Below are 25436 nucleotides of genomic sequence, written 5' to 3'. Positions count from 1 at the left end.
AATGATGGCAGTTGTAGTCTGGAGAGTGCCAGGTTGGGGTGTGGTATTTTGAAAATAGGAAGATTCTCCAACAAGTCTAATACTTTCCCCATATTATAACATATTTTTCTAAGGACTGTTCTCTTCCACAGAGTTCAGTTCTTTGCACTGTTTGGTGGAAAACCTATAATATGTAATGATGAAATATTTAACAGTTAATTGATAATAATTCCTTAGTAATACCTCTCACGCTATTGTGTCAAAGTGTAGTCTGTTTTAAAATGGTTACCAAAGCCTGCTGCTAAAAAGAATGGACCTGGGATATTTATGGAAAGCCAGGGACAAAACAAAAATAAAATGTTTAGTTCAGAGCTTAAGCTAAGTCTATGGGAATGTCATGAGATAAGCTATTTAGTTAGGGTATTTTCTTAAGCTTGTGGAACCTGTGACCACATGTTATCTTAATCGTGGGAACAAATGGCCCTTCAGAAGTTTTCCATAATGTGATGTGTTGTCCATAAATTCCAGGACAAGTTCTATTCCTTATCTAGATGCAATTATGTACAATATGAGAAGAGAAGGAGATGTTCTACAATTAATTTTAGAACAGAACTGAACTCATTTGGATTTAACCCAAATTATTACAAGCATTGAAAGTGTCCTCCGTAGTGTGCATGAACTGAGATCTTTATTTATTGGAACAGTATCGTAAATTTGATTTTGTTGTTGTTCATTTATTGAGACTGTTCAATTTTAGAATGAATTTCTATTTATATTTATTGTATACCATTAGGTATCATTATTTATAGTCCTGGAACTCATTAATCTTCAGAAATATCACCCTGTGATTCAACTCAGGGACCTGACATATGAATTATTTGAATACAATTGATTCAGGTTGAAAACATCCTTTCAGGTGATGTTTTGATTAGGTGAAACTTAACTTCAGAAGGTTCTTAACATTTTAAGGCCAACTGTATAGGCAGAACACAGAACCATCTTTGGATAGTTTATAGTGGGCAACTTGTAGCCCTCCAGATGTTTTAGCCAACAGTTCCCATCATCCTTCATAATTGGCTATACTGACTAGGGCTAATGGAAGTTGTAGGCCAAAATATCTAGAGGTCCACGTTGCCCACCCCTGGCTTATAGTTTATATCAAAGGCCCATTATAGTAATGGGGAAAAGATGTCAGTTATTGGCCATCAGTAGAGCAGATACAAGTAGGTAATGTGAAGCTAAAGAAAGGAACACATTTCTAATACATGTCACAGGTCTATCTAAACTTGTACTAGCTGCAGCTCTCCAAGGTCTCAAATAGAGACCCTTTCCTAGCTCTGCTGAGACCCTTTTAAGCGGAAGGACACCAAGGACTCTGAGAACTCTTGCATGCAAGGCTTATGCTCTACCACTGAGCGATGGCTCTGGAATTTGGAGGAGATGGAAGAAGCCTGAATAAGAACTGAAGCATGTCATGGGTTACCTTGGGATGCTGTTGAAAATGGCCCCCCAAGTGATGAATGATCCCTGCCCTGTTTGTAGGGGCAGTGCTCATATGAACCATTGCATCAGTTGCCATGGACCTGCTCCAATTTAATGGCAGCTATCCATGTTGTGTTGACTGCTCTTGCTCGCTATGGTTGGAGCAGAAATTATTTGACACAAGAAGCCATCATGGAGACAGGGGACGGGTGTAGTGTGTGGGAACCCATAATGAATGCTCCAGTTCTAACAGAGGAAGGGAGGCAGTTTCAGGAACAGTGAAGAGGATGGCAGAAGCCAGTGGTGAGAGCGAGTGACGGACGCCAAGAGGGCCTTCCCCTTTCTAGGAGTTTGAAAGCTAGATCTTCCTCATTAACAATGGAGCAGAAATCTCATGTGTTTTCCTAAAGAATACATTACTATTACCTTGAGAAGCCTGCCTGCTTGCCATATTTGCTGTCGGACGTCCACACTGTGCCATCATTTTAGACAAAGTACCAAATCCTGAGCAGATATTCATGTCTGCCATTGATTTGGGAGCCACTTACAAGCCTACAAGGTGCAAAAGGCCATACAAACGATGGCTGTTAAGTTATAAACAAAAAAGCCTTAAAATAAGAACCAGTCAGACGCCACGCAGCGTGCTTCCTTTTAATCCATTTTCTCCCATCAATTCATTCGTATGCAGTGTCAGTCCTCTGTGCCAATTAGCTTTAATTTTTACTATACACAATGACATCAACAGCCAATGAGATTCTAGGCTTGCAGGATTTTAGTGTGCCTATAAACTACAGAAAATTGTCCTTGGCTAAACTCCTGCTTTCAGATTGGCTGACGACAATAGACATGGTTAAGTTCAGGGTAAGAGCCATTAAGCATAATTACTACCACAGGGTAAAAGTTTAATTGTGTTAAATTTTAAATCTGCATAGCCTAAGCTTATTTACAAGCTGGCTAGGCCCTCCTGTTACATAAGGGAAAATAAATCTGGACTTAAAAATTCGCTGCTTGCCAACTTTTATTTTGCAAAAAAGTTTTTAAAAGGGGGATAAACGCTTCCCTTGTCTCTGACTCATTCCTTCCTGTTGGGATCATGCTCACTAAGCATTGAGGATCGCATGATATACTGCACTAATATGTCTGAGCCTTTTGTTAGTAGGAGTGACAAGATTGCATTTCCTATGAAATGGGTCACAGGGACAGAGGATCCCCCCACCCCCAGCTTACCCTTTGTTTGGATTTTTCTTTTCTTGTAATTTGAAGCCATGAAGATTTTTATTGCTGAAAGAAACCCAAACACTACTCCTTCCCAGCCACTTCCAATATCCCATTGTAGATCCTCCAGGGAAGGACTACAACTGCTCATGTTCTCCAAAGAAAATGCATTTATTGGTGGAAAATATACCGTGTCTTCAGGGCTAAATACCTCCTGGGACATGTTCTGCTAATTCACTTTGGAGCAGATATAGATAACCTGTTTATCATTACAAAGCTGTGAGTATATGACAGCCTTCCCCCAACCTGTTTCCTCCATATCTGGTGGACTACAAGTCCCAGCATGTTGGCTGGGGGTGCTGGGAGTTGCAGTCCAGTGCATCTGGAGGGCACCAGTTTGGGGGAAGCTAGTATATGGCAATCCACTAGACACTTCCCCACAGACATTATAGAAATGTGTGTACCTAAAAAAGGATATTGTAGAATTGGAAAAATGCAGAAAAGGGCAACTAAAAGGATCAGGAATTTGGAGCAACTCTATGAGGAAAGGTTACAACTGCTGGGATTGTTTAGCTTGGAAAAAAGGTGAGTAAAGGGAGGCATGATAGAGATGTACAAAATTATGCATGGTGTGGAGAAGGTTGATAGGGAGACATTTTTCTCCCTATCTTGTAATACTAGAATCTCTCATGAAGCTGATTGGTGGGAGATTCAAGACCACACAGCACATAATTAAACTATGAAATTCTCTACCACAACTCACAGTGATGGCCACCAAATTCATGGACAAATTCATGGGGGAGAAGGCTATTGATGGCTGCTACTCCTGATGGTCATGTGCTACGTCCAGTATCAGAGGAGGTGTGCCTATGTACACCAGTTGCAGGGGAACATGGGTGGGATGTTTCTGTTGCACTCATTACCTCCTTGTGGGTTTCCCATGGGCAGATGATTGGCCACTGTGTAAACAGAATGCTGAACTAGATGGACCCTTGGTCTGATCTAGCATGGCTCTTCTTATGTTCTAAGGAGCAGAAGTAATCCTTATGTAAGAATTGGAACATAAGAAGTCCCCTTTTCATCAGATCAAGATCCATCTACTCCAGCTTCCATCTGTGGCCATCTGCATTCCTGTAAGGAGTTAACCAAGTGCATGAAAGCAATGGCCACTCCTTTTTCTGTATCTCATATTTAGGGAGGCAAATACCTCTAAAATTGAGTTGCATTTAGCAATTGATAGACCCAAGTAAGAATGGATGGGTCTGTCTATATCCAGTCCATTACAATTTTTCTTGTGTTGAAACATAAGCCTCTTCTATCCTGTTTTCCACATTAATGTACAAGGATTTTTTTAAAAAAAAAAATCGCAAATTTTTTTGTATATATGTATTTAAAGATGTACAGTACTTTTAATGCAAAATACATATTTATAATTACATACTGAATCTGTTGTTGTTTTTCATTTTGAAATGAATTTTATTCCAAAATACACATTTTTCAATGTAGTTTGGTGCATTTTCTGAGCTGAGAACTGCATAGCAAAGTTCAGAGAGTTGTGCAATGTGAAGGATATTTGCATTCCAATCTCCACACTAGCCTGGGAGGTGCCTATGAGGTCAATTGGCATCAGAATTTGCAAAGGTCAAATTCCTCGAGCATCCCTAGACCTAAACCATCTAAAGGAGCAATCCTATGGCTCCTTTCTGGGGTGAGTGGTTTAGGATAATTGAGATTCCTGGATCCAAGGTCAGATCCTGCCTTCCAACCTCTGAGCCAGAAATCTGGGCTCCCTAACTCCTCCTCCTTGCAGCCAGTGTGGAGAAAACCATGCCGGTTGTCTCTCTGAGCTCACAAAATGGACCCCAGAGAGGAGGGAAAGGGTGTGTACCGGTGGGCAGAGAGGAGACGGGACTGGGGAGGTGGGCTTACGCCATATCTCCAGGCCACCCCAGCTTCTTCTCTCCCACTTCACAGAGCCTCGGCTAGATGGGCAAATAAAAGATCGCCTCCACCATTCTACCCACTCTGCACTGGATGGCCATAAGCCTCCAAGTTCAAAAGCTTACAGCCATCCCAATAGCATTGGACCCTAAGTTGGTGGTCATCACCTCACCTCATCTTGTAGGATAAATACATAATGCCTAGGTTAACTATAGGGCATTCACAGAAAGAAAGGTTTCCTTGCCCTCCGTCCTCCAGCAGCTTCCCCCAAACCTTTCCACATTGGTCAAGAGTACCTCCCAAACATCCCGAGAGGCTTTTGGGAGAAGGAAGGGATGGGAAACTACCTTTTCAAGAACCTCCTTAAGTTAACTCATCTTAGTATCCAAGCCAATGCATGAAAAAGGCACTTCCTGGAGCAATTGTCTGGGAACACAACCTAGAGGGCTCATTCTAGAATGCATAGAAGTCATGTACAGGTTCTGTCCATTAGTGACTGGGGTCATTGTTGACAGCCCCACTTACATTACCCAACTGCTCTTTGAACATTTATCTGCCATGTTAAATGCCGTTGACTGCCGCTTCTATGCATTTCCTTTAAAAGACTGTTCGAACTTGGTCATGCTGGAGCGAGAAAGAAATGTTCGCATACAGAAGGGCGGAAAGGAATGTTCGAGGCAGAAAGCAAGATTAGCACACGGACTAGCTGGGAGCTATATTTGTTACAGACATTAAAAAGCAACATGGTTTCAGCTGGACAGAACATAAGCCTTAAATCTTATGCAAACATCCAAAGCTGTTTAACACTGTCTTACCCCCAAAGCCCCTGGAAGGAGGCAGGTGAATCCAGTACCAAATACATTTTTCATGTTCCTTAAGCTGACTGTTTAAATAGTTAAGTGAACATCTGTCCAAACTTCCCATCATTTTCATTTAGAGGAGCTGCTAATTCAAAGGGTGACGAAAAGTGCCTGTTTAACAATGCAGATGGTGCTGTCTGGGGCCCCTTTATTTTGTTTAATCTAGACTGAGCTCCACACAACTGTGATGCTAATGAATAATGGATTTTTTTTAATGTTCGCACATGGAGTGGCATTGCTCTCTGAACAAATCTAGGATTAGCTTGCTTCTAATTTCCCCATTTGGATATAGGGCAGCAATTTTTTTAATGGTAACTAATGTGGATATTTTAAAGATCAGAGGCTAACATTCTGATTTTAAAGATGAAAGCCACTTGTCAGGTTTGTCATTGGAACGGTAATCAAGATTAATACAAATATAGCAACCCTGTGCTGACAACCTCCTTTTTATGCAGTTTAAGAGGGTTGAATCCATTGGCAAAATGCTTTGTATTTTCGCAGGCAAAATTAACTGCATAGAAAAATATAAATTTGTAGCTAACAGAGAAACATATTGTGTGCTCCTTCTCCGTTTTCATAATACTTTAGGTTATCCCAATTTTTATCATGCAAAAATTGTTCTACTTATCAGATAGAAAAGTATAGTTCCATTTCAGAGATAGCAGAAGTGAAGATATTTTCAAAAGGACCACCCTAATCAAGATAAAGCAATGTGAGATTGTCCCTCAGCTGATTTTATGCCATCTATATTCATAAAAACCTATCATCGGTCAATAGTAATTGGGAGGTTAAAGGTTTGGGGCAAAAATCACAAACAGCGGGCCCTTGAGAGTCCATTGTTTGTACAAATACATGTGAGGTTAGGACTGTGCAAAGTTTTGACATTTTCGTTTGTTATGTATTTTGGGATGATGTTTGGGGAAGAAGAGCAGTGCCTTTCCTGGGGGAGGGGGAGATTCCCTTTGGTGCAAAATGTACTTGGTTTAACAATATCTATGAGTTTTAATGATGTCAATCCCCTATTCCCACTGCAATAGCCCTCAAGTCAACTTATGCTTTGAGTTAAAAAAAAAAAGTAAAAAAAAGTTTTAAAAGTCAATAAAATTACCAGTAAAAACTAATTTAGCCATTAATATCGGTTGACTTAGGCTGTAATCCTGAACACACTTACTAAAGAGTAAATTCGGTTGAACACAGGCCTTTGCTAGACCTAAGTGAAAATCCGGGGGAGAGGAGGGGAGACCTCGCGTTATGAATAATGTGAGATCTCGCCCTCGTTTACACACGAGTCACAACGGGCTCAAGAAGAGAGCTGTCGCGCACCCACCATTTTAAAAAAAACTTTTAAAGGGCCAGCTGCATGAGAGGACGAGCGGCAAGTTAAGTTTTTTTGTTTTTGTTTTTTAAACTTGATTTCCCCGCTCCCCCCACCCTAGCCCCAATGGACGCAGTGCTCCTGAGGAGTGCTGTGCCCGGCTATGCACGAGTAATCGTGCGGAGCCGGGAAAAGCCGCAGAAAACAGGCCACATGCTCGCGGGCTCAGCCCGAGACTGCAAGAAAAAGCAGGCCCAAAGTGTAGGGCTTTGTCCTGGGGCCAGGGAGGGATGATCCCTCCCTGAGCCCAGGATCCCCTGTGCATCATGTGGACGCACAGGGGCGATCCCGGATATCAGCCCGGGATAACCCCTGGTCTAGCAAAGGCTACAGTTTGATTCATGAGTAAATGTGCATAGGATTGCTCTGTATGTCTGGCATCTAAAAGGTAATAATGATGGCGCTACTTCTGTGGCACCACCACAGAAAAAGCCCTCTCACCAGGAGCTAATTTTCTAACCTCTGGATGTGGTAGGTTCTAGAGAAGGACCTCAGTCACAGGTCTTTCAGATACTCCAATCCCAGACAATTTGGGGCTTTATAGATCACAATCATTGCTTTGGATTGTTTCTGGGAACAGCCTGGAAGCCAGTGAAGACCTTTTACTAGAGAGACCTCTTCACCATAGGCATACTCCTAGTTAACAACCTGCACTCTGTGTTCATCTTATGTGAACTGCCCAGAATGCTTCGGCTATGGGGCAGTATACAAATGCAATAAAAAATAAATCTGAACCAATTGAGGATTCTGAACAGTTTTAAAAGAAATCCCCTTTATTGTAGCTATGCATTGCAGCAATAAAGTCCCAGCGTTTTATCAAGACATGGATAACCATGGCCAACACTGTTTTTCCAGGCGGGCACATACCTGGCATACCAATTAAAGTTGGGGGAAAACATTTCCCACTATGGACACAACTTGAGCACGGCTGGATGTAGAACCTCCCACAAGTTGTGAACCTGATTTTTTCAGGGAAGTGCAACTTTGTCCAGTACTATCAACTATCAGCACCATGGCCTGGTGAACCACTTATCCAGAGAAACTCCATCTTGACTGGAAATCATGCCCCTTCTCTCGACAAAGCACTTTCACCAAGGGGGAATCTACACTATAGGTTAAAACGTTATTGTTAGCCATTGTTCCATTATTAATTCTAACGTTTCTATTTTTAACTGAGCTCACTAACGTTACTTACCTTTTCCTGTAACGTTATTGCGGAGCACACTGTTTGGTTGCCCCGTTGCCTGATCCTTGATCCCATCCTTTCTATGATCCTCCCACTTCCATTTTTGGTGATTTTGGTTGGATGATAGAGTGGAGAGGAAACTGTGCCAACCAGGAAGTTGTCCCAAACAGGAAGGAGAGTGGAGAATCATGTGCCATTGCATTTACAATGCAACAGGGAATACAACGATAAAAGACCACATTGTCTTCTATCAACGGTGCAGAAGGGTTATAATGGTAAGGTAAAATGGAACATAATTCACCTATAAAATGTTATAACTAATGAGTCATGTGACCAGTGACGCAATCAAAGTCCTATGTACCATTATAGGTACAAGAGTGTAGATTCCCCCCCCCCAAGAAAGTGGGAGAGACTGCATGCAGTTTGCCTCCTACCGCGATGTATCTCTTCTTCTCTTCGTAAGTACTTGGGCACAAGAGCAGGAGGTACCATGTTGTGGGCGGCACTGAAGATTGCCTCCTTTAAAATGGCTCTCAATAGCATCACGGCATCGCAAACCAGTGTCTTAATAAAGGGCTTGCCAGTAATGGCTGCCTTTGCCACCTGAAAGGCGGCAAACATTTTTGCCCCAGTTGCGTGTCCCCCTAAACGACAATCAAAATGACAGAAGGCAAGGGGTTGTGCAAACCACCATCACTACTTCCCCTTTCGGCTTAGTTCTATTTAAGGTGCAGGTGAGATTATGAGATGACTGTAACTTAACTCTGGACAAAGAAAAAGTTGTAATCTGGATCTTCAAAGTCTCACACAGACGTTCTTAACTTTGTTTGGTGATAGAGAGAAAGGCTTCAAATAGACTCACTGCTCTCCCAAGAACAGGCTGCACAGGAAAACCTGGTTTTGAACAGAAGGTGGAGTTAGACAATGTTTTTTCCTCTGACCTTGTGGTAACTTTTTCAGTCACCTCATGGGGAGAGCATGGGGAAGTAGGTCATCAGAAGGTTCTGATGCATATTTTAACTATTGTACACAGGAGCTGATAGAACATGGTTTTTGAGGTTCTGTGAACTAGAGTCAGAGCTCATTCACAAAGGAGCTGAGGATGTGTCACAGTAGATGAAAAGCGGAACTCAGATTGGTTCATGTGCCACCTCTGTTATGGCTTTCCTGTGTGGCCTTCAAGAAGTTTCATCTTCAGCTTCCCATCTGTAAAATGAGAATATGAATGGCCCACCTCCCCAGGTTGTTGTGAGGGCAAAGGCAATTGATTGCAAATTTGCTTAGCAAGATTAGCAGTAGTACTTATTTATTTATTTATTTATTTATTTATTTATTTATTTATTTATTGACCCATTTGTACCTTTCATTTTGACCCTAGCAGAGGCCCCCAAAGAAGTTTACCTAGCAGAGGCTAGGTAAGACGTTTACATATAAAACAGACAAGCATCAATTACAATGAAGACCACAGTGAAAACTAATGAGATTAAAAAGACTTTATCACAGTCCAAACTCATGGATTAACCATACCCACTTCTGAGGTTGACATGGAGGTGCTTGTTCCCACCATGGCCAAACATGAGATGTTAGCATTTGTTGTGCACAGCAGACACAGCTCTGAAAATAATACCATAATACATATTGGGTTGGATCCAGTGTAGCTTTGTTGTACTTTGATCCCATTGAAATCAGTGTGAAAAGTTCATCATGAATAAGTGAAATCCCTTTGATTTCAATGGGAATTAAGTTCAAATAACTTAGTCTGGCTCCAACCTATTGTCTTTTCTCTTAAGTAATTAATTGCATATATAAAATAAAAATGACCATAAATTGATCACATTTGAAGTCGACTTATATTGAACCTGACCATTGGACCATCTATTGTGTACTCTCACAATGATGTCAAAAGTTGGCTTGGTCAGGTACCTGCCAAGGGCCCATACCCCTGCAGAGAGTCTACTGACACAACCTCTCTTCCTGGATCTACTCCACCTGCTCACCATTGCATCCTGCTTGTTCAACCTCTTCTTTCTTAGGCCCAGACAATGGTGGTAATCTGAAGGACAAGCAATGGATGCCACTATCTATTTGCTCAGTGGAAGGGGCAGCGAAGGGAGGAGGAGGAGGAGCTGGTGACAATGGTGGTGAGAAGATAGAGTCAGTGAGGGAAGACCAAGGGTGGACCAAGGGTGTCATGCCCAAGGGCTCTCCAAAGCCTGGAACTGGCACTATCTACTCTTACTGGGCCAGTTCAGACAACATGCTAAGCCATGGTTTGGCAGCTAACCCTTTTGCAGTAAATGGTTAGTGAGCATGTTTAAGCCATGGTTATATAGCCACCATGGTTGAGGATAGTTCACAAAACACGCTAAGTTATAGTTCACATGACATGCTGAGACATAATGTTTAGCTCAAAATACTTAACAACTGTGGCTTAGCGTGTTGTCAGACAGTTGTGCTCCAAGATCTTAGACAGGTGTTTCTTAGCCCTGCTATCTGAGACTCTTTTACCTGGAAATATGGAGCCTTCTGTACACAAAGCATCTTCTCTGCCACTACAATATGGTGCACTTCCCATGTTGTATGCTTCTCAATAGATTCCTGCCTCTTTTATTAGAGCTCTTGTGATGTTTTCTCCATGGGCTGGTGATGGAGCATTGATCTTCAAGGACTTGTAGGAGGGCCTAGAAGAGCAAATCATACTTCTTTGAGTGTCATGCTGTGAGAGGAGCCAGTATCTGTGGAGGCAGATAGCAAAATTGGCAAAACATCCATGTGGACATAAAAGCTATCTCCAGAGACCAGGGGGGTGATGTGGAACCAATTGATGTAGAGGTAGACATTTCTGTTTGCCAAAATGCATTCCACATTGAGATTCCAATTAAGATCCTTAACGTTTTAGCCATGGGCAGGTTGGACTCTTCTCAAATGGAGAATTTGGGCCAGTTTCTCGTGAATGATGTTTATTTGAAGTAAAATGGATGTTGACGTGCTGAATAGCTCTCGTGAATGCCGCAATGTGTATCCAGGTTATAACTCAGCCACGTCCTGAAAAATCTTCAGAATGTTGTATAAAATCAAGGTGGGGTAAACTGTGCTTTTGATCCACATTGAAGCTTTCACAGGAGCTGTTCCTCACTGTAACAGTCAACTTGCCTTTACTGTTCAGAACTAAATCAATGAACTGGGAGCCAATTCAGTTCTTAGGGCCAAATCAAACCTGCCAGGATTGATTTGGCCCTAAAGGCCCAACTTAATGGGATACTAGTTCTGTGTTTTACTGCCAGCTTGGAAATGCGGAAATGAGACCCTGGAGCATAATAGAGCATCAACTGTGTTCCCTCTGCCCTGCCCACGCTAGATTCACAGCATCTACCTTCACTCCTCTTCAGTGTGCAGCCAAAGTAGAATGTGGCTTGCAGGAATCATGCTTACATCCGATCCGTCCCCAAATGTTCCCTGCACATTTTCTCTAGATAGCTGACTAATTAGTAGGAATTGATGAAGGAACAGCAAGTTAGAAGGTGGAGGGGCTGCTAGAGAGGCCTGTAAAGATGTTCTGCTGAGACGCTCTTAATTTGCATTGAAAAGATTGGATTGTTTTTGACTGAAATGCTGTGAGCCCCAAAATAGCACTTCTTGCGCATGTGGAATGTATTTCTTCATTAGACAGTCAATTAGCGGGACACTCAGAAGCCTCGCAAAGGAACCAGCTTTCCTCCTCCCTCGCCACGCAGTTTTAGCTCACATTCTCACACACTGGCTGGTCAGCGAAACGGGGACGGCAACTTTTCTTTTTATTGGGTGCAATACAGTATTTGATACTGCTAATTACACTTAATTAGTCCTTCCGCCATTTAATTAAAACAGCTTCTAATGATTGTGCTTCCTTGGCAGGCTCTTTGGGACCACTGGGAATTGCGCTGCCTGCAGTAAGCTGATCCCTGCCTTTGAGATGGTGATGAGGGCCAGAGATAATGTTTACCATTTGGACTGCTTTGCCTGCCAGCTTTGCAACCAGAGGTGAGGACATGGGGCTTTTGCATGAATTAGAAAAGAAAAGAAAAAGTGCAAGTTGTTTCCATCCCCACGGAACAGGGAAGTCTGGTTCACTGTTTGATCTCCATCGCCTGCTCCCAGGCCCTCAAATTGCCACTGCTGGGTGATTCATTTTACCTACTAATTGAACACTGGAGCCTTTTCCCCTGCAGGTCTCCATCTAACGTGGTAGCCCGGATTGTGGAATGGACCACCACAATAACAGTGGGTGCAGCAATACAGGCCGGCAGGTGGTGTTATTATTATTATTATTATTATTATTTATTTATATAGCACCATCAATGTACATGGTGCTGTACAATAGCTTCAAAGCCTAGCCTCTAGTCGGTCTGCTGAATATCCATTGATATCAGGATGGCTTGGCATAAATGCTTTCTAAATCGAGGTTGCTTAAGTCAGGCATCTGACAGGCTCCAAGGTTGGGTTGGGATGAAGCAAGGGAAATGCCCTAATCTCAATCATCTCTTACAGAGTCCCACTTGCTGCACCGTTAGTGTGGCCTGCTCATGGTAGAACCTTAAGTGGGACACAGAATGTGTGCCTCAAAGGCAGACAATCCCAGGCAAGGCTTGATAACAAAGGAGAGAAATAATGATTCTGACGCACCTCACGTCATTGTAGCGCTCAAGTGCCTTGCAGCTTTTAATGTGCTGCCGTTGGCATATCTGTTGTGCATTGCTATCGTGAGAATGTCAGTTTAAGGCTTAATGTGTAGATGGAAAAACCGAAGCCTGGAACGTTATCACCCTGATATCATGGTGAATCAAAGCAGATGACAGCCATATTTCCCAATGACACCCAAACATAAAACCTTGGTATCCCAACGCACTTAAATTCCAAGTGAAAATATACCGCTTCTAAATGAACCCCAAGGACCTAAAACCAGCCCAGTCTTGTAAGACTTTTGGGAAATGGTCAGGTGTCAGAAAGCCTCCAGAGATGGGGGTGGGGGCAGGAATTCTGTAATTATGAAGCAGCTATTAACAATGGCTTCACACACACTCTCATAATACAGATTGACATTTCTCAGGTAGATGATATACTCAAGATGGTGTTCACTCTTCTTTAACCTCGATAGAATTCACTGTCAATGCCTATTTGGGCATTCTAAAACTGTGTTCATTAAATAAATGCTCCTTCTCACATGTTTAGTGGACACAGATTTGGAATGCCCAAACAGGGCTTCAATGTCATTAAGAATTTGACGTCCAAAAGTTTCTGCAAATTTACTGAAGTATCCATTTAGTTTAAACATTACTTCTGAATTTCTGAAGAGAAAAATAAAAAAGAATGGCTCCTATACGTCCTGGTGAGGAAGCAGAATCTGACAATATCCTATAGTTAAATTCAATAATACCTAATACTCAGAATCAAGCTACCGTAAACATGTTTAAAATAAAGAAGAAAGTCTTGGTACCATTGACACCAAATATGATTTGCTCGCATTTACTTGTGTTGAGAATTGGAAGCAGCAATCCTTTACCCATTCAATTCAATGGAACGAATGTGTGAATAGAGATGTGTAAGATGGTGGTGTTAAAGTGGCTTCAGTCATTACACAATGTTGGGAGAAAAGGGAATGCAATTGGTCTGTGCTTCTTGTTCTCTATACTCCTTCATACATGTCATCACAATGGGAGATGTATGGTTGAACTTCAGGCATCTTGAGGACATGCGAAGAACAGGAAGTGTAAAACACCTGCACTTCCTGTTTCCTACACACACTGTAAAACCACTTAGTCGGCCCTTCTTTGGAAGGCTGCATGCTTTATTTCAACCTGGGACAACCATATGTGTAGCAAATAAGTCATCGGCAATGCTCATATCAAGCATGAACTGCAGTTTGCCATGCTACTGCTTGCCTACACTAAGGAAGTTTGAAATTAGCAAGCCAAATCAATTTGTGCTTGGGACAAATTATTCAGTCAACAGTTCACTTCACACATTACACGCCTGAAGAGGTCTCTGTGCAGTGACTGGGAAGTGGTCCCACCCACTGGACATCCAAACATTGGTGTGAATGTCTGCACTGTCAAGACAGCTGCTCACACATGAGCTACCAACCATTGGGAGTCCTGAACAGGTGGAAGCTTATCTGCAAGCAGCTGCTCATGGGTAGGCTTTGACAGTCCAGAAATCCAGGCCAATGACGGGAGTGGGGCCAGCAGCACAGCCCCTCTTCAGTCACTTGGAGGCCCCCTTATGCAATTGATGTATGGAGGGGACTAACCTGTTGGCCACAATGCAGTCCAATCAATTCAGTCCATGGGCTTGTGAACTAGCCATAAAGAACATTGTGACTGTGGAGATGCTCTTCACTTTACTCAAAGCCCCATGTCTCCCTAACCATGCAATCGCTCTTCTATGAAGCGTAAACGTCAAAAGTAGGCATGGTCAGGCACTCGCCAAGAGCTCACACACCAGCAGGGCCCCACTGGCAAGAAACTCCTGGAGCTGCTCCTCCTCTTTACCAGTGCAACCTGCCTCTCACTCTGGCCTGGAGGTGGTGAGAAGGAGGAGGAGCAGTTGCCTCGGCCTACTTGCTCCCTGTCTCTCTCTGCCTAACAAGCAAGCAAGAGGTAGCAATGATGAGAAAGTGGTTGAGGAACAATAGCAGATGGTGGCAGTGGCAATGTGAAAGAAGGGCCAGTGACTCACTGAGGCAGGGTGAGGGTCTCTTTGAGGATATCTTGCTCAAGGGCCCTCAGAAACCTCAAGCCAGCACTCGGTATACCAGCTATTTCTTCTCACCAGTTCCTGCAGAATAATTCAGCTTTTCAGTGAAGTCACTGTAGTTTCCTCTGACTAAAACACATCAGAATGAAGAGTATGGCCAGGAACGTGCTGTCATTTTAGGTGGCTTTTATTGAAGGGACCGTATCAAACACAAAGCTGGCATTGTTTGTTTAGAGTAAGCCTGCCTTTCTGTTTAAAAAAGGCAGGTACAATAAATCAAGCTGTCCAATTTGATAGGCTATTCCGCTGAGGTTATAGTGACATCTAGTGGGTTTGAATGGATATCCCGATGTTTGTGACTACTTTGCTGGAAAGTACGAAGCAATATTGTAGGGTCTTCCTGATTGCCCTGACTTGAACTGTGTTTGTGGTACCTTTTCAACCTTGAGTGAAAAAAAGAAATTTGATATTTTTGGGTGGTGTGGTAGTGATAAAGTTAAACGTTTCCTCTCTTCTCCTTACATTGGATCCTCTGAGCATTTTTGTCCACACTGGAGTTTCAGAGGCTGTCACAAAGCTTCAGCAGCCCTAACTAAAATTAAGGGCCAAGTTGGCTCTTGGGGACGGAGGGAGCAAGGCAGAACCAGGATTTTCCCCTCCTTCCCAAACATAGAACTGCATTATGGGAGCACAGGAAGCTGACTTATACTGTTAGACCATGGGTCCATCTAGCCCAGTATTGTCAACACTGACTGGCAGCAATGGCTCTCCAGGGTTTCAGAAAAGGATACTTTCCCAGCCCGACATGGAGAAGTCGGGGTTCAAACCAGGGACCTTCTGCATGCAAAGCAGAGGCTCTACCACTGAGCCACAGCCCCTCCCATGGCTCACCATCACTGCAGTTTTAGCTGTAGGATCAAAATCCTGTATTTATTGAATGTTTTGGAATCCTTCCCTTCCCCCAAGGACCACAACGCAGCAAACATGAAGTCCTTTGGTTTTATCCTCCCAGCAACCTGATGATGTTAATCAGTATGAGAGAGAGTCGGGTGGGGTGGGGGTGTTCCAAGTTCCCATGGGATTAGAACACAGCTCTCCCCAGTCCAAGTCCAACTCTCTGTAGCTGTTGTACCAAGCAATCTCTCAATATTACTAAGTGGACGAAGACCAGGTCTTTAAGTAGAATGCAGTTCCAAAAGTTGGGGAAAGAAGGGGGCTGCCTGTTTAGAGATAAAACTCTTGCATCCGCTTGTAAATGTTGATGACCACATAATATGGATGTCTCTTGTCTCTAAGGGGATCGTAAACAAAATCAGTTGCTCCTTTGCTCGGACTAAATAAGTCATTGCCTTCATTCTTTCCGCGCCCCCTTCCCACTCACAAAATATCAACAAGTCATGGGTTTGTTTCTTGCCTGTGCCCTAAAATGTGTCACAGTATGGTGCCCTTTGCTACCATTCCAAATGCAAAAGCTGACTGGACTGGCAGTTGAATCTTCCCTCAGCACTGCGACAGGACAGCATCTTGTCCTGTCACCAGTAGTGGCCTCAGGGCAGCCTGTCTGGCACTCCGAGCTCTGTCCTTTCCACTGCTCTGTTCTCCACATAATTTACTGCCAGAGGCAATTGCATCAGAGCAAAAACAGACATTGCTTTAAGGGCACAATTAGACAGAAGGAAGTCCTACATGCTGGCTGGAGAATGCTAGGAGTTGTAGGACTTTTTTCCTGTCTAAACATGCACAGGATTGCACCCTAAATCTGTGTCTAGTAGCTATGTCTTTTTTTCATATTTACTCTAGAGTAAGTGCAGGGGGGCTGATCTAGAAGACCCTACCTCTCCAAGCTAGTGTCCTAATCTGGATCAGGCCCCTGAACCGAGTAAAGAGAAACCCCCCACATAGCTACTAGACACAGATTTAAAGTAATGTCTCTTTTGGCCTTCACACTACCTAATGGTAGGGCCGGCCTATGCCACACAGATATGCAATCAAAAGTTCAAGTCATTTCAGATACTTGTCTGTGCTGTTAGCGCACTAAAAAAAAAACACTCACAAACTCAGCACTATATTTCCATTAATTATCTTCTGCTGTGCACTTTTAGTGTTACTGTCAGCGTTAACTGTTACTTCTAAAATGTTTCCTGGCAATAACTCTGTTCAATTTGTTACAGGAGAGATGGGTTTGTTTTTCGTCATTGAGTTGTTGTTTTCTTCTTTTAAATGCTCAACCTAATTTCAAGAATTATAGGTAGCATTTAAAAGAATTTTAAAGGCAATTGACATGCTTTGTTTTGTTTTTAAGAAGTGTGATGTTATTCATTTAAACGTGTGGGCTTAAGTCCCGAGTGCCCGTGAGTGGCATTCCACTCACAAGAAGCTCCCACTGGTGGAGGTGAGTTTTGCTGAGTCTTCCTCCCCCCTGTGTCCCCCACATTCCCCCAACATTTGCGCCAGTGGGTTGGGGAGCCCTCCAGAACAAAGGGCCGGGTGGCGCGAGCTGCTGCCATTCTGCTAGCAGGAGCCAGCACTAGGCTAAAAGCCTGTCCACAAACAGAAAGAGCTCTTCTGCAAACGGAAAGCACACTAAAAATCCAAGCCGTGGGTTTAAAACATTGAAGTACATGTGTAATTATAACATCTTGGATTCATTAGTTGAATTCTGTTCTGTTACTTTTTAAAGTCCCCTGGCCCTTACACTATGTCAGTAAAAGTAACTTGGTGTAGCAACTCACACAATATTGAAGGGGGCTAATTACTGTGTCATATAGGTAGCCTGTCTAGTGCAAATTGTTGTTGTTTCTTCATCATCATCATCATCATCATCATCATCATCATTATTATTATTATCTTGTCCTCAAAGTGGCTTCCTGATGGTTACAAGGTCGTTTCTCCTCCCTACATAGGAAGCTGCATTACAGCTGAGCTGGTCAGACCATTTGTCCAGCTAGATCAGTATTGTCCACTCTGAAGTCAGGAAGTAATTCTCCAGGGTCTCAAGCCAAGACTGTCCCCATCATCTGTGACTGGACCCTTAAACTGGAGATGTGCTCTACCACTGAGCAATAGACCCAAAGCTTCTAGGGCCAGAATGGCTTGACTTCAGCAGTAGAACGTCATCATGTACCAAGTTCGGAGCCATTCTTGTATGTAGGTTCAGCCAGTCTGCTGAATCCAAGTTTGCTTTCAGGGACACTTAAGGCATTAATTATTTTTTTAGAAACAAAAGCAGTAATTATATCAGCCACCACAACCAAGAGTCCTGTCTTACTTTAAAGACTTAGGACACAGTCCCATTGAAAGAACACTGGGCTTAATAGGCCTCCATTTTCTTTCCTGTCCCTTCCGGGTACACACAGGCACATGTTCAGGCAGTATTACATGGAATGGAAGATCTACTCTGTGAGCACCTCCCATGTGCCAGTCTTCCCTCTCAGTACAATGTAACTACACTTGCTGCATTGTGCAGAAAATGAGGACTGGACCAGGATATAGGTGGTGAACTGAGACCTCTCATTCCATGGAAAGCTCTGATGTGTTGCCTGCAACTACACACCTATGTGCATGCCAGGAGAAAGGATTAAGCAATGCTCCGTTGAGTCCTATGGCAATTCTTTATGTGTTATTAAGTATTTTATTGTACCATGAGCTTTCATAAGCAAGAGTCTGTTTTCTCTAACGTATCATAAATATAGCATCAAAGAGCTACTCTAGGTGTGTCGAAGGGGTGTCCCCCCCTTTTAACAATAGACCACTGTGCTGTACCACAAATAGTTTTTGTAACTTCCCTCAGTTTTCCTGGGAGGAGTGGCCCTTTGCCAGTAACACCAACCAAGCCTACTTTTGTTCAAGTAGGACTAACTGCTCAGCTCTTCATACCCTTGTCAAGGTATACTTGGCATATGCCTAAAACTCCTAAAGTATCAAAGATCATTACAACTATGTTTGTAAATGTCTGGATCATACAGGTAAACTCATCAGAGAGCTAAATTGGTTATGGTTCCCTGTCGAGTGTGGATTTGGTGGCAAACCCAGATTTGTTGTCTATAATGTGTGAAATGGCCCTGAGGTACCTATTTTGACCCCATTTTGAAACTCTAGCCTGCGAGCTTCCAAAATGTCATTTCTAAAACATAAAATATTTCTTTTTAATGCTTTGCAAGGTCTTCCAACCCTGCTACTCTAAACCTCAGCTGATTTGGCAAGAGGCAGCTGTCAAGCACACAGCTTTTGTGCCGGTGGCAAGACTTTAATCTTCATTTTGCATTACCACTCCTTCAGTTTTTGCCTTCTCGGTTTAAGGCAGAAATAAGTAGCGAGTCAGCAGCTGTCTATTTTTCAGTCAGCAAGGGAAACCTTTCCAGTTCAGCAAAACACTTTGAGGGGCCTTGACTTTCTGGACAAATTTCAAGGTGCAGATTTTAACTAGGGTAATATTGTTTTGTGGAGGTCTGCCCCATTTAAACCGACCCAAACCAGTCTAGGTCTAGGCCTAGTTTGGAGACTGAATCACTCTTGGTCACCTGATGGAGTTCTACCTTGTTTCTCTTACTCGATCCTTCAGCAGCTTTTGATACCGTCGACCATGGTATCCTCCTGCTGCCTTCATGAGATGAATATCAGAAGCACCATTTTCTGTTGGTTCTGGTGCTATCAGTTAACAGTTCTGGGGGAGTGCTCATCAGCCCCTCAAAATGTTTTAGGGTGGTGCAGTATACTATTTTGTCCCTACTGCTGTTTAACATCTGCATGAAGCCTTTGAGAAAGGTCATTAGATCATCTGAAGGAAGGCGCCATCAGTACGCTGGTGACACACAGCATTACTTATCTGTAATGTCTGAATCGGGGAGGATGTTCAAGCCTTGGATCAGTGCCTGGATGTAATGGTAGGCTGGATGAGGGGCAATCAACTGAGTCTGAATCCTGGCAGGAAAGATGCTGTGTGGGTGAGTGGTCTCATGTCTTCAATAGCTAGGAGTGTCTTGGCTTTTACCACCTTGGGCAGGTAAGACAGTTACAGTCATTCCTGGATGGAATAGCTTTACTGCTGTGGTCCATGTATTGGTAACATTAAAATTTGGTTACTGCGGTGCACTTTACATGGGGCTGCACTCAATGTTGATCTTGAAGCTGGAGCTGGTAACAGAAGGCAGTAAGCCTGTGTGCACCAGTTGCTGGGGAACATGGGTGGGAGGGTGCTGTTGCACCATGTCTTGTGGGTCTCTGGTCGACAGCTGGTTGGCCACTGTGTGAACGAAGTGCTGGACTAGATGGACCCTCGGTCTGATCCAGCATCAGGGCACTTCTTATGTTCTTATCACCATCCTATTAGTCCTGTGCTAAGGGAACTGCACTGGCTGCCTATATGCTGCCGGGCCATGTTTAAGCTCTAGAACTTATTTACAAAGCCCTAAAAACTCAGGACCACAATACTTAAAATATCAGCTGTTCCCTGACTGGGCTGCTCAGTTGCCATGCTCATCAGGAGGTAGCCTCATAATGGTACCCAAGATTTTGGAAGTTATTCCAAGCCCTATCCATCATGGTTTGGAATAGGGCATCTAGTGTCATAGAATCAACTCGCTAGAACTTCATACCACCACAAATTAAGCAGAAAGGGACCTTTCTGGGGTTTTGGCATCTACAGAAAATGTACCTTTTCCACCAGGCATTTCCAGGAAGGTAATCTTTGTAAGTCGCCCAGAGAGCTTTGGCTATGGGGCAGTATATAAATGTAATAAATAAATAAATAAATAATCCTGTCCTCTTTATGGAGATATATTTTATACCTCATTGAGAAATCTCCTTAATGTAAGTGATTCATAAATATTGTTAAATAAATACATAATTAAGCTTCTGAAAAACCCATGGGTCAAAAGAAAATTAACAATCACCCACTAAGCTGATATTTAGTACTGCGAAGTGGAACTGTAGTGGGTGAAAGAGGTGGGCCCAAAAATACAAGCCTATTTTAGCTTAAACCTCTTACTGCCAGTAACTCAGCCTTAAGAGAGGCATTTCAACCTTTTAGAATGGGGAGAAATATGCAAAAGCTGGGAAACCACCAAAGAATCAGTGGTCAGAGGAAAGGTGGTCAGGGAAAGGGAGGAAGCCATTCCCCCAATATGGAGAAATCCTTTTGGAGCACTTCAGTGCCCCTTTTGTTTTCACCATGGTAATTAATTTGGTGCCTTCAGCAAACCTCACTGCTTACTCTTAACTCCAGATAAGTTACAAATAAGATAAAAAAAAAAACACTGGTCCCAGGCCAGTACAAATCCTTGGGAGACTCCACTGTTTACATCCCTCCTTTGGGAGAAATTCCAGCATTACCCTTTCTGGAGAACCGGTGGTTTTCATGTGGAAAATAACCATATCTCCAATTCCTCTGATATCGTCCTCAACAACCATTAAGAAGCAACTCCCAACTAGTTGCAGTAATATAGGAGTTGGAACTAAGACATCATTTTATGAAATTTGTTAGAAACCTCATGGTCCCCACTTTCCTTTGTATGTAGGGCAGGAGTATTCTAGCCCTTCTCTACCTTTCTAAAATGGAAATAAGGTATCCTTGTTTGACAGTGTGTGTGTGTATCCTCATTAAGTCCACAAGCTTGAGGTGGTGGTAGTGAAAATAGATGCATTCTCCAAAGCTTAAAAAACAAGACTCTCTGTTGGTAAGAGCAGGTTTCTCACTGCCGGGTGAACAAGTGTGTGTAGCTGGTTCCTTGTCCCTTGCGGAGAGGAAACACATTACTTATCCAGCAAAGTGCAAAAGCTGACACCTCCATCCATATATTCAGCATGCATGAAGTATTCTTCTTGCACAGTTAGGGTTATTTTGTCAGGGAACTATAGTCCCCTGTCCACCCCACCCCATGCCAAACACACACACACATTATTCCACAAAACACTATTTGCCCATCATAAAGAACAAGAAGTAGGACTTCTCTAGCCTTGCCATTCAAATAATGATCTTTGAAACATGTTTTTTTTTAAAAAAAAATATCTAAATGATATTCTGGTAAAATTAGTTAAATAGCACAAACCTCCATTCAAACAGAACAATTTACATTGTATATAGAAAACCGTCCACTTCTGTCAAAGGCTAACAGAATCCTGAGGAAAGGTCTATGTATTCTTTGGTAGTGCAAGCACGGTAGCAAAGAATGGGCTTCATCACTTGTAAAATGAAGTAAACACTATGAGTCACCTCAGGGCTATGGAAATATGGGCATCATGAGGTGGACAATAATCTGTGGAATCTTATCTCTGTGGCAGCCTAGTTTGAATGAAAATGGGTGGCTTGATGGGAGAAAGACAATATGATGATCAGCCTATGTATTTTGAAGGCACCTAAGAATTATGAACTATGGACAATGTTATTATGTTAGCCTTGGTGCCCCACAGATGTTTTAAAGGGTGTTCACATGACATTGAATGTCCCAACAGTACTGTCCCCAATATCTAAAAAGGTTGAAGACCCCGAGTGATTAGGGTGTCTCAGTCACATGGAGTACATGCATACCTCACACCCTTTTCAGTCATAATACCAACCATTAGGGATGAGATGTGCAAACGTTAGAAGTGGATCCACCAGGCATGGTGTGTAACCCCACTCCACATAGTAACTTAATGCATTGGGGAGGGGTGGAACTGTGTGTAAAAGGCTATAATTCTGACCAATCATTCATCAAAATGGATGTCAGAGGAAGTAAGTTGGGAAGGCAACCAAGATAGGGTGCTTTGTATGATTGTGCAGTGTTCAATAAATATATCATGTGAGACAGTCTCTGTTCATAAGAATTTAAATTGACATAGATTCATGTTTTAGAAAGGAAAGAGGCCAAGAGAGAAGATAGTTTTCTTTCCACATCTAAGGTAAGGATAGACAACAGGTATTTTAAACAATGAGTGGTCAGAAAGTAGTTCTCCAGATGTTTTGGACTTCAACACCCAGGATTCCTGAGCATTGGCCATGGTGGCAGGGTTCTCTGGGAGTTGAAGTCCAAAACATCTGGAGATCTACCTTCTGACCACCCCTGTTTTAAATTACTCATCCTAGCAACTACATTACAAGTCAATTGATAGGTACCACAGAGATTCGTTTAATTTCACTATCAGCAGAGGCTTGTAAACTGAAGGTGGGCTCACGACAATTTTGTTTTATCCATTGTGAGGTCATGTCCACAAAACAACTGCTTATTATCCAATGACGGGTCTCAAGTTACAGAGGATGGGGCAAACAGGGGCAAGAATGAGCTACACAAAGGGTCCCAGAAGATGACATCCAAGGGGAAAGAGCCCCAGGAGCCAGGGAAGCCTTTGCCTGCATGGCCTGGGGAGGGAGCCCTGCCTTCCTCCTCTGACTCTGAAGATGTTTCCTTAGAAACTGCAGCAATGCAAGAAGGCCCCACTTGGCCTCCGTGCCTCCTCCAGGAACATGATGAGGCTTCCCCGCTGGAGCCAGCACCTGAGAAATAGGGCCCCAGCACCATTAAGCACCAGCAGTTTCCTCAGGGGAAGCAGTGTTAGGTACATCAAACCTGACCACAGGACTACATAAACTCTCAGTCACTGGCTCCATATTCTGGCTGGAGCAGCATATGAGCATGTTGTGCTTGGGTGCTTGCTGTTCCACAGTGAGCTGTCCGTGGTCCTGCTCCCCTGCTGGACTCCTGCGGAGCTTCACCAGTTCTCTGCTACAGATCTCAGCCTTACCATGAGATAAGTGTGGAACTGAACAATGTGGGCCAGTTCATGGCAGGGTCATCACAAGTGCCCAGTGTATTGCTGTGTCAGGGTGTGTGCTGTGATCCTTCCACCGCTGGGCAAAGATGTGCTTCTTTTCCCAAGCCTTTGGACATAATGGCACAATTGTTGTGGGCTACTTTTGTGTTGTTCATTTTATGGTGGCCAGGGGGGAGATTTTGTATATTGTGGTTAAATACTTTATGTACTGTTTTATTTTTAGATTATGTGTCTGTGGTGTTTATTTTTATTTGTATTATTGTGCTGATTATGGCTTTAATTCATGTTATGCTCTGTTATACATTTCTGTATTTGTTTAATTTGTTTTGATGCTGCTTTTTGCAGCGGGAAGCAACACTAATAATAATAATAATAATAATAATAATAATAATAATAATAATACTGCTACTATATTGTTCTGTCAAGTTATCTGATTTTAGAAGTTTCCCTCTTTTATTGCTGTGTACATGATCAGTCTCATTTTAGTTTCGTTTCAAATTGTTCTATATTATTGTGCTTGTGGTTTTACTGTAAATCACCTCGAGGGGTGATTCAGAAGTATCAGAGGCAGTAAGCCTAAGTACACCAGTTGCTGGGGAACATGGATGGGAGTGTGCTCTTGCACTCATGTCCTGCTTGTGGGTTCCTGGTCAATAGCCGCCCAGAGCTATTGACCAGGTTGTGAACCGCCCAGAGAGCTCCGGCTATTGGGTGGTACAGAAATGTAATAAATAAATAAATAAATAAATAAATAGCTGGTTGGCCTCTGTGTGAACAGATGGACCCTTGATGGACTCTTGGTCTGATCCAGCATGACACTTCTTATGTTCTTATTATTTTAATTAAATAAAAACTAGTTGAACAAGCCTGATATTTGAAAATCCCAGGGCAAATTCCATGCTGACTGGGGAATGCTGGGAGTTATAGGACTTTTTTCTGTCTAAACCTGCATAGGATTTTACCTTAAATTATGCTCTTCCCAGCCACCTGCTTCTCTCTGTGGTGGTAGAACTATAACCATAAACTAAATCACTGTCAATTTTCTGTCCATTTAAAATTTGCCATTTGAGCCAAGCCAGCTCACTCAGCTTAATGCTACAGCCATTCCTGGTGATTGTACTGCATGGGTTTCTGAATGATTGATTGAGAAAAATAATTGATTCAAAGCAGCGCAAAAAGTGGTTTGGATCTATCCTTGGGCAAAAATGTTCAGGTGGGTAAAAGGCACATCCCATAAGTGCCTCTTCTTTCTTAAAAGTTGATGGGAAGGAAATAAAACACGCTATGTAGAAATGATGTATTACTCAGCTACTGAAGATCTAGTAAAAGCAGCTAAAATTTGATTTACTTATGCAAATTTATTTATTTACTTATTTCTTTTTGCATTTTTAGATTTTGCGTGGGGGACAAGTTTTTCCTGAAGAACAACATGATCTTGTGTCAGATGGACTATGAGGAGGGGCAACTGAACGGAAGCTTTGAGCCCCAAGTTCAATAACAAACCCTGCTTTGCTGAAACACTGTGGGATGGACGTTCAGCCGCACTAGCAGTGAAGGGCGTCTGTCAGCTTGCCTGCAATATTTTTTTAATTCTTGGTCCACAGAGGACTATATACATTGTAGTATTTTCCCCACAAACACAACACAAAGCAGTTACAATTTTAGATGTACAGTTGTGCCTGCTTAGCTGAGCACTGCATTGCCTGTATGTTCGTGAGTTTTGGGGGGGATTTGGGGGAGGGCTCTGTACAGTCTGTTTTTCTGTATATAAACTGGAACATTTATTTTATGAGAAATGTAATGCAATTTTATTACAGGTGTGAATTAAAAATTATGAATGTTTCCTGGCCATCTTAAGCAGTTGTTTATTCAGGTGGTTTTCACATAGAAAGAAACCTTATCATTCAGCCTATACAAT

General features: G+C 42.7%; 1 protein-coding gene across 2 annotated transcripts in view; it reads left to right on the top strand.

The window, feature by feature from the left end:
• Positions 1-25230, top strand: part of LMO1 (LIM domain only 1) — a 110670-nt gene extending 85440 nt beyond the window's left edge. For both annotated transcript variants that reach the window (XM_063117256.1, XM_063117255.1), the window contains exons 3-4: positions 11933-12058; positions 24911-25230. In XM_063117256.1, coding sequence (XP_062973326.1) covers positions 11933-12058; positions 24911-25016 — 232 coding nt within the window. In that variant the 3' untranslated portion in view covers positions 25017-25230. The remainder of the gene's footprint in view (positions 1-11932; positions 12059-24910) is intronic.
• Positions 25231-25436: the final 206 nt, after the last annotated feature.

Source organism: Elgaria multicarinata, chromosome 2 (assembly GCF_023053635.1).
Source record: "Elgaria multicarinata webbii isolate HBS135686 ecotype San Diego chromosome 2, rElgMul1.1.pri, whole genome shotgun sequence".
In the NCBI taxonomy this organism is placed as follows: Eukaryota; Metazoa; Chordata; class Lepidosauria; order Squamata; family Anguidae; genus Elgaria; species Elgaria multicarinata.
This window is presented reverse-complemented; position numbering and strand designations above follow the sequence as displayed.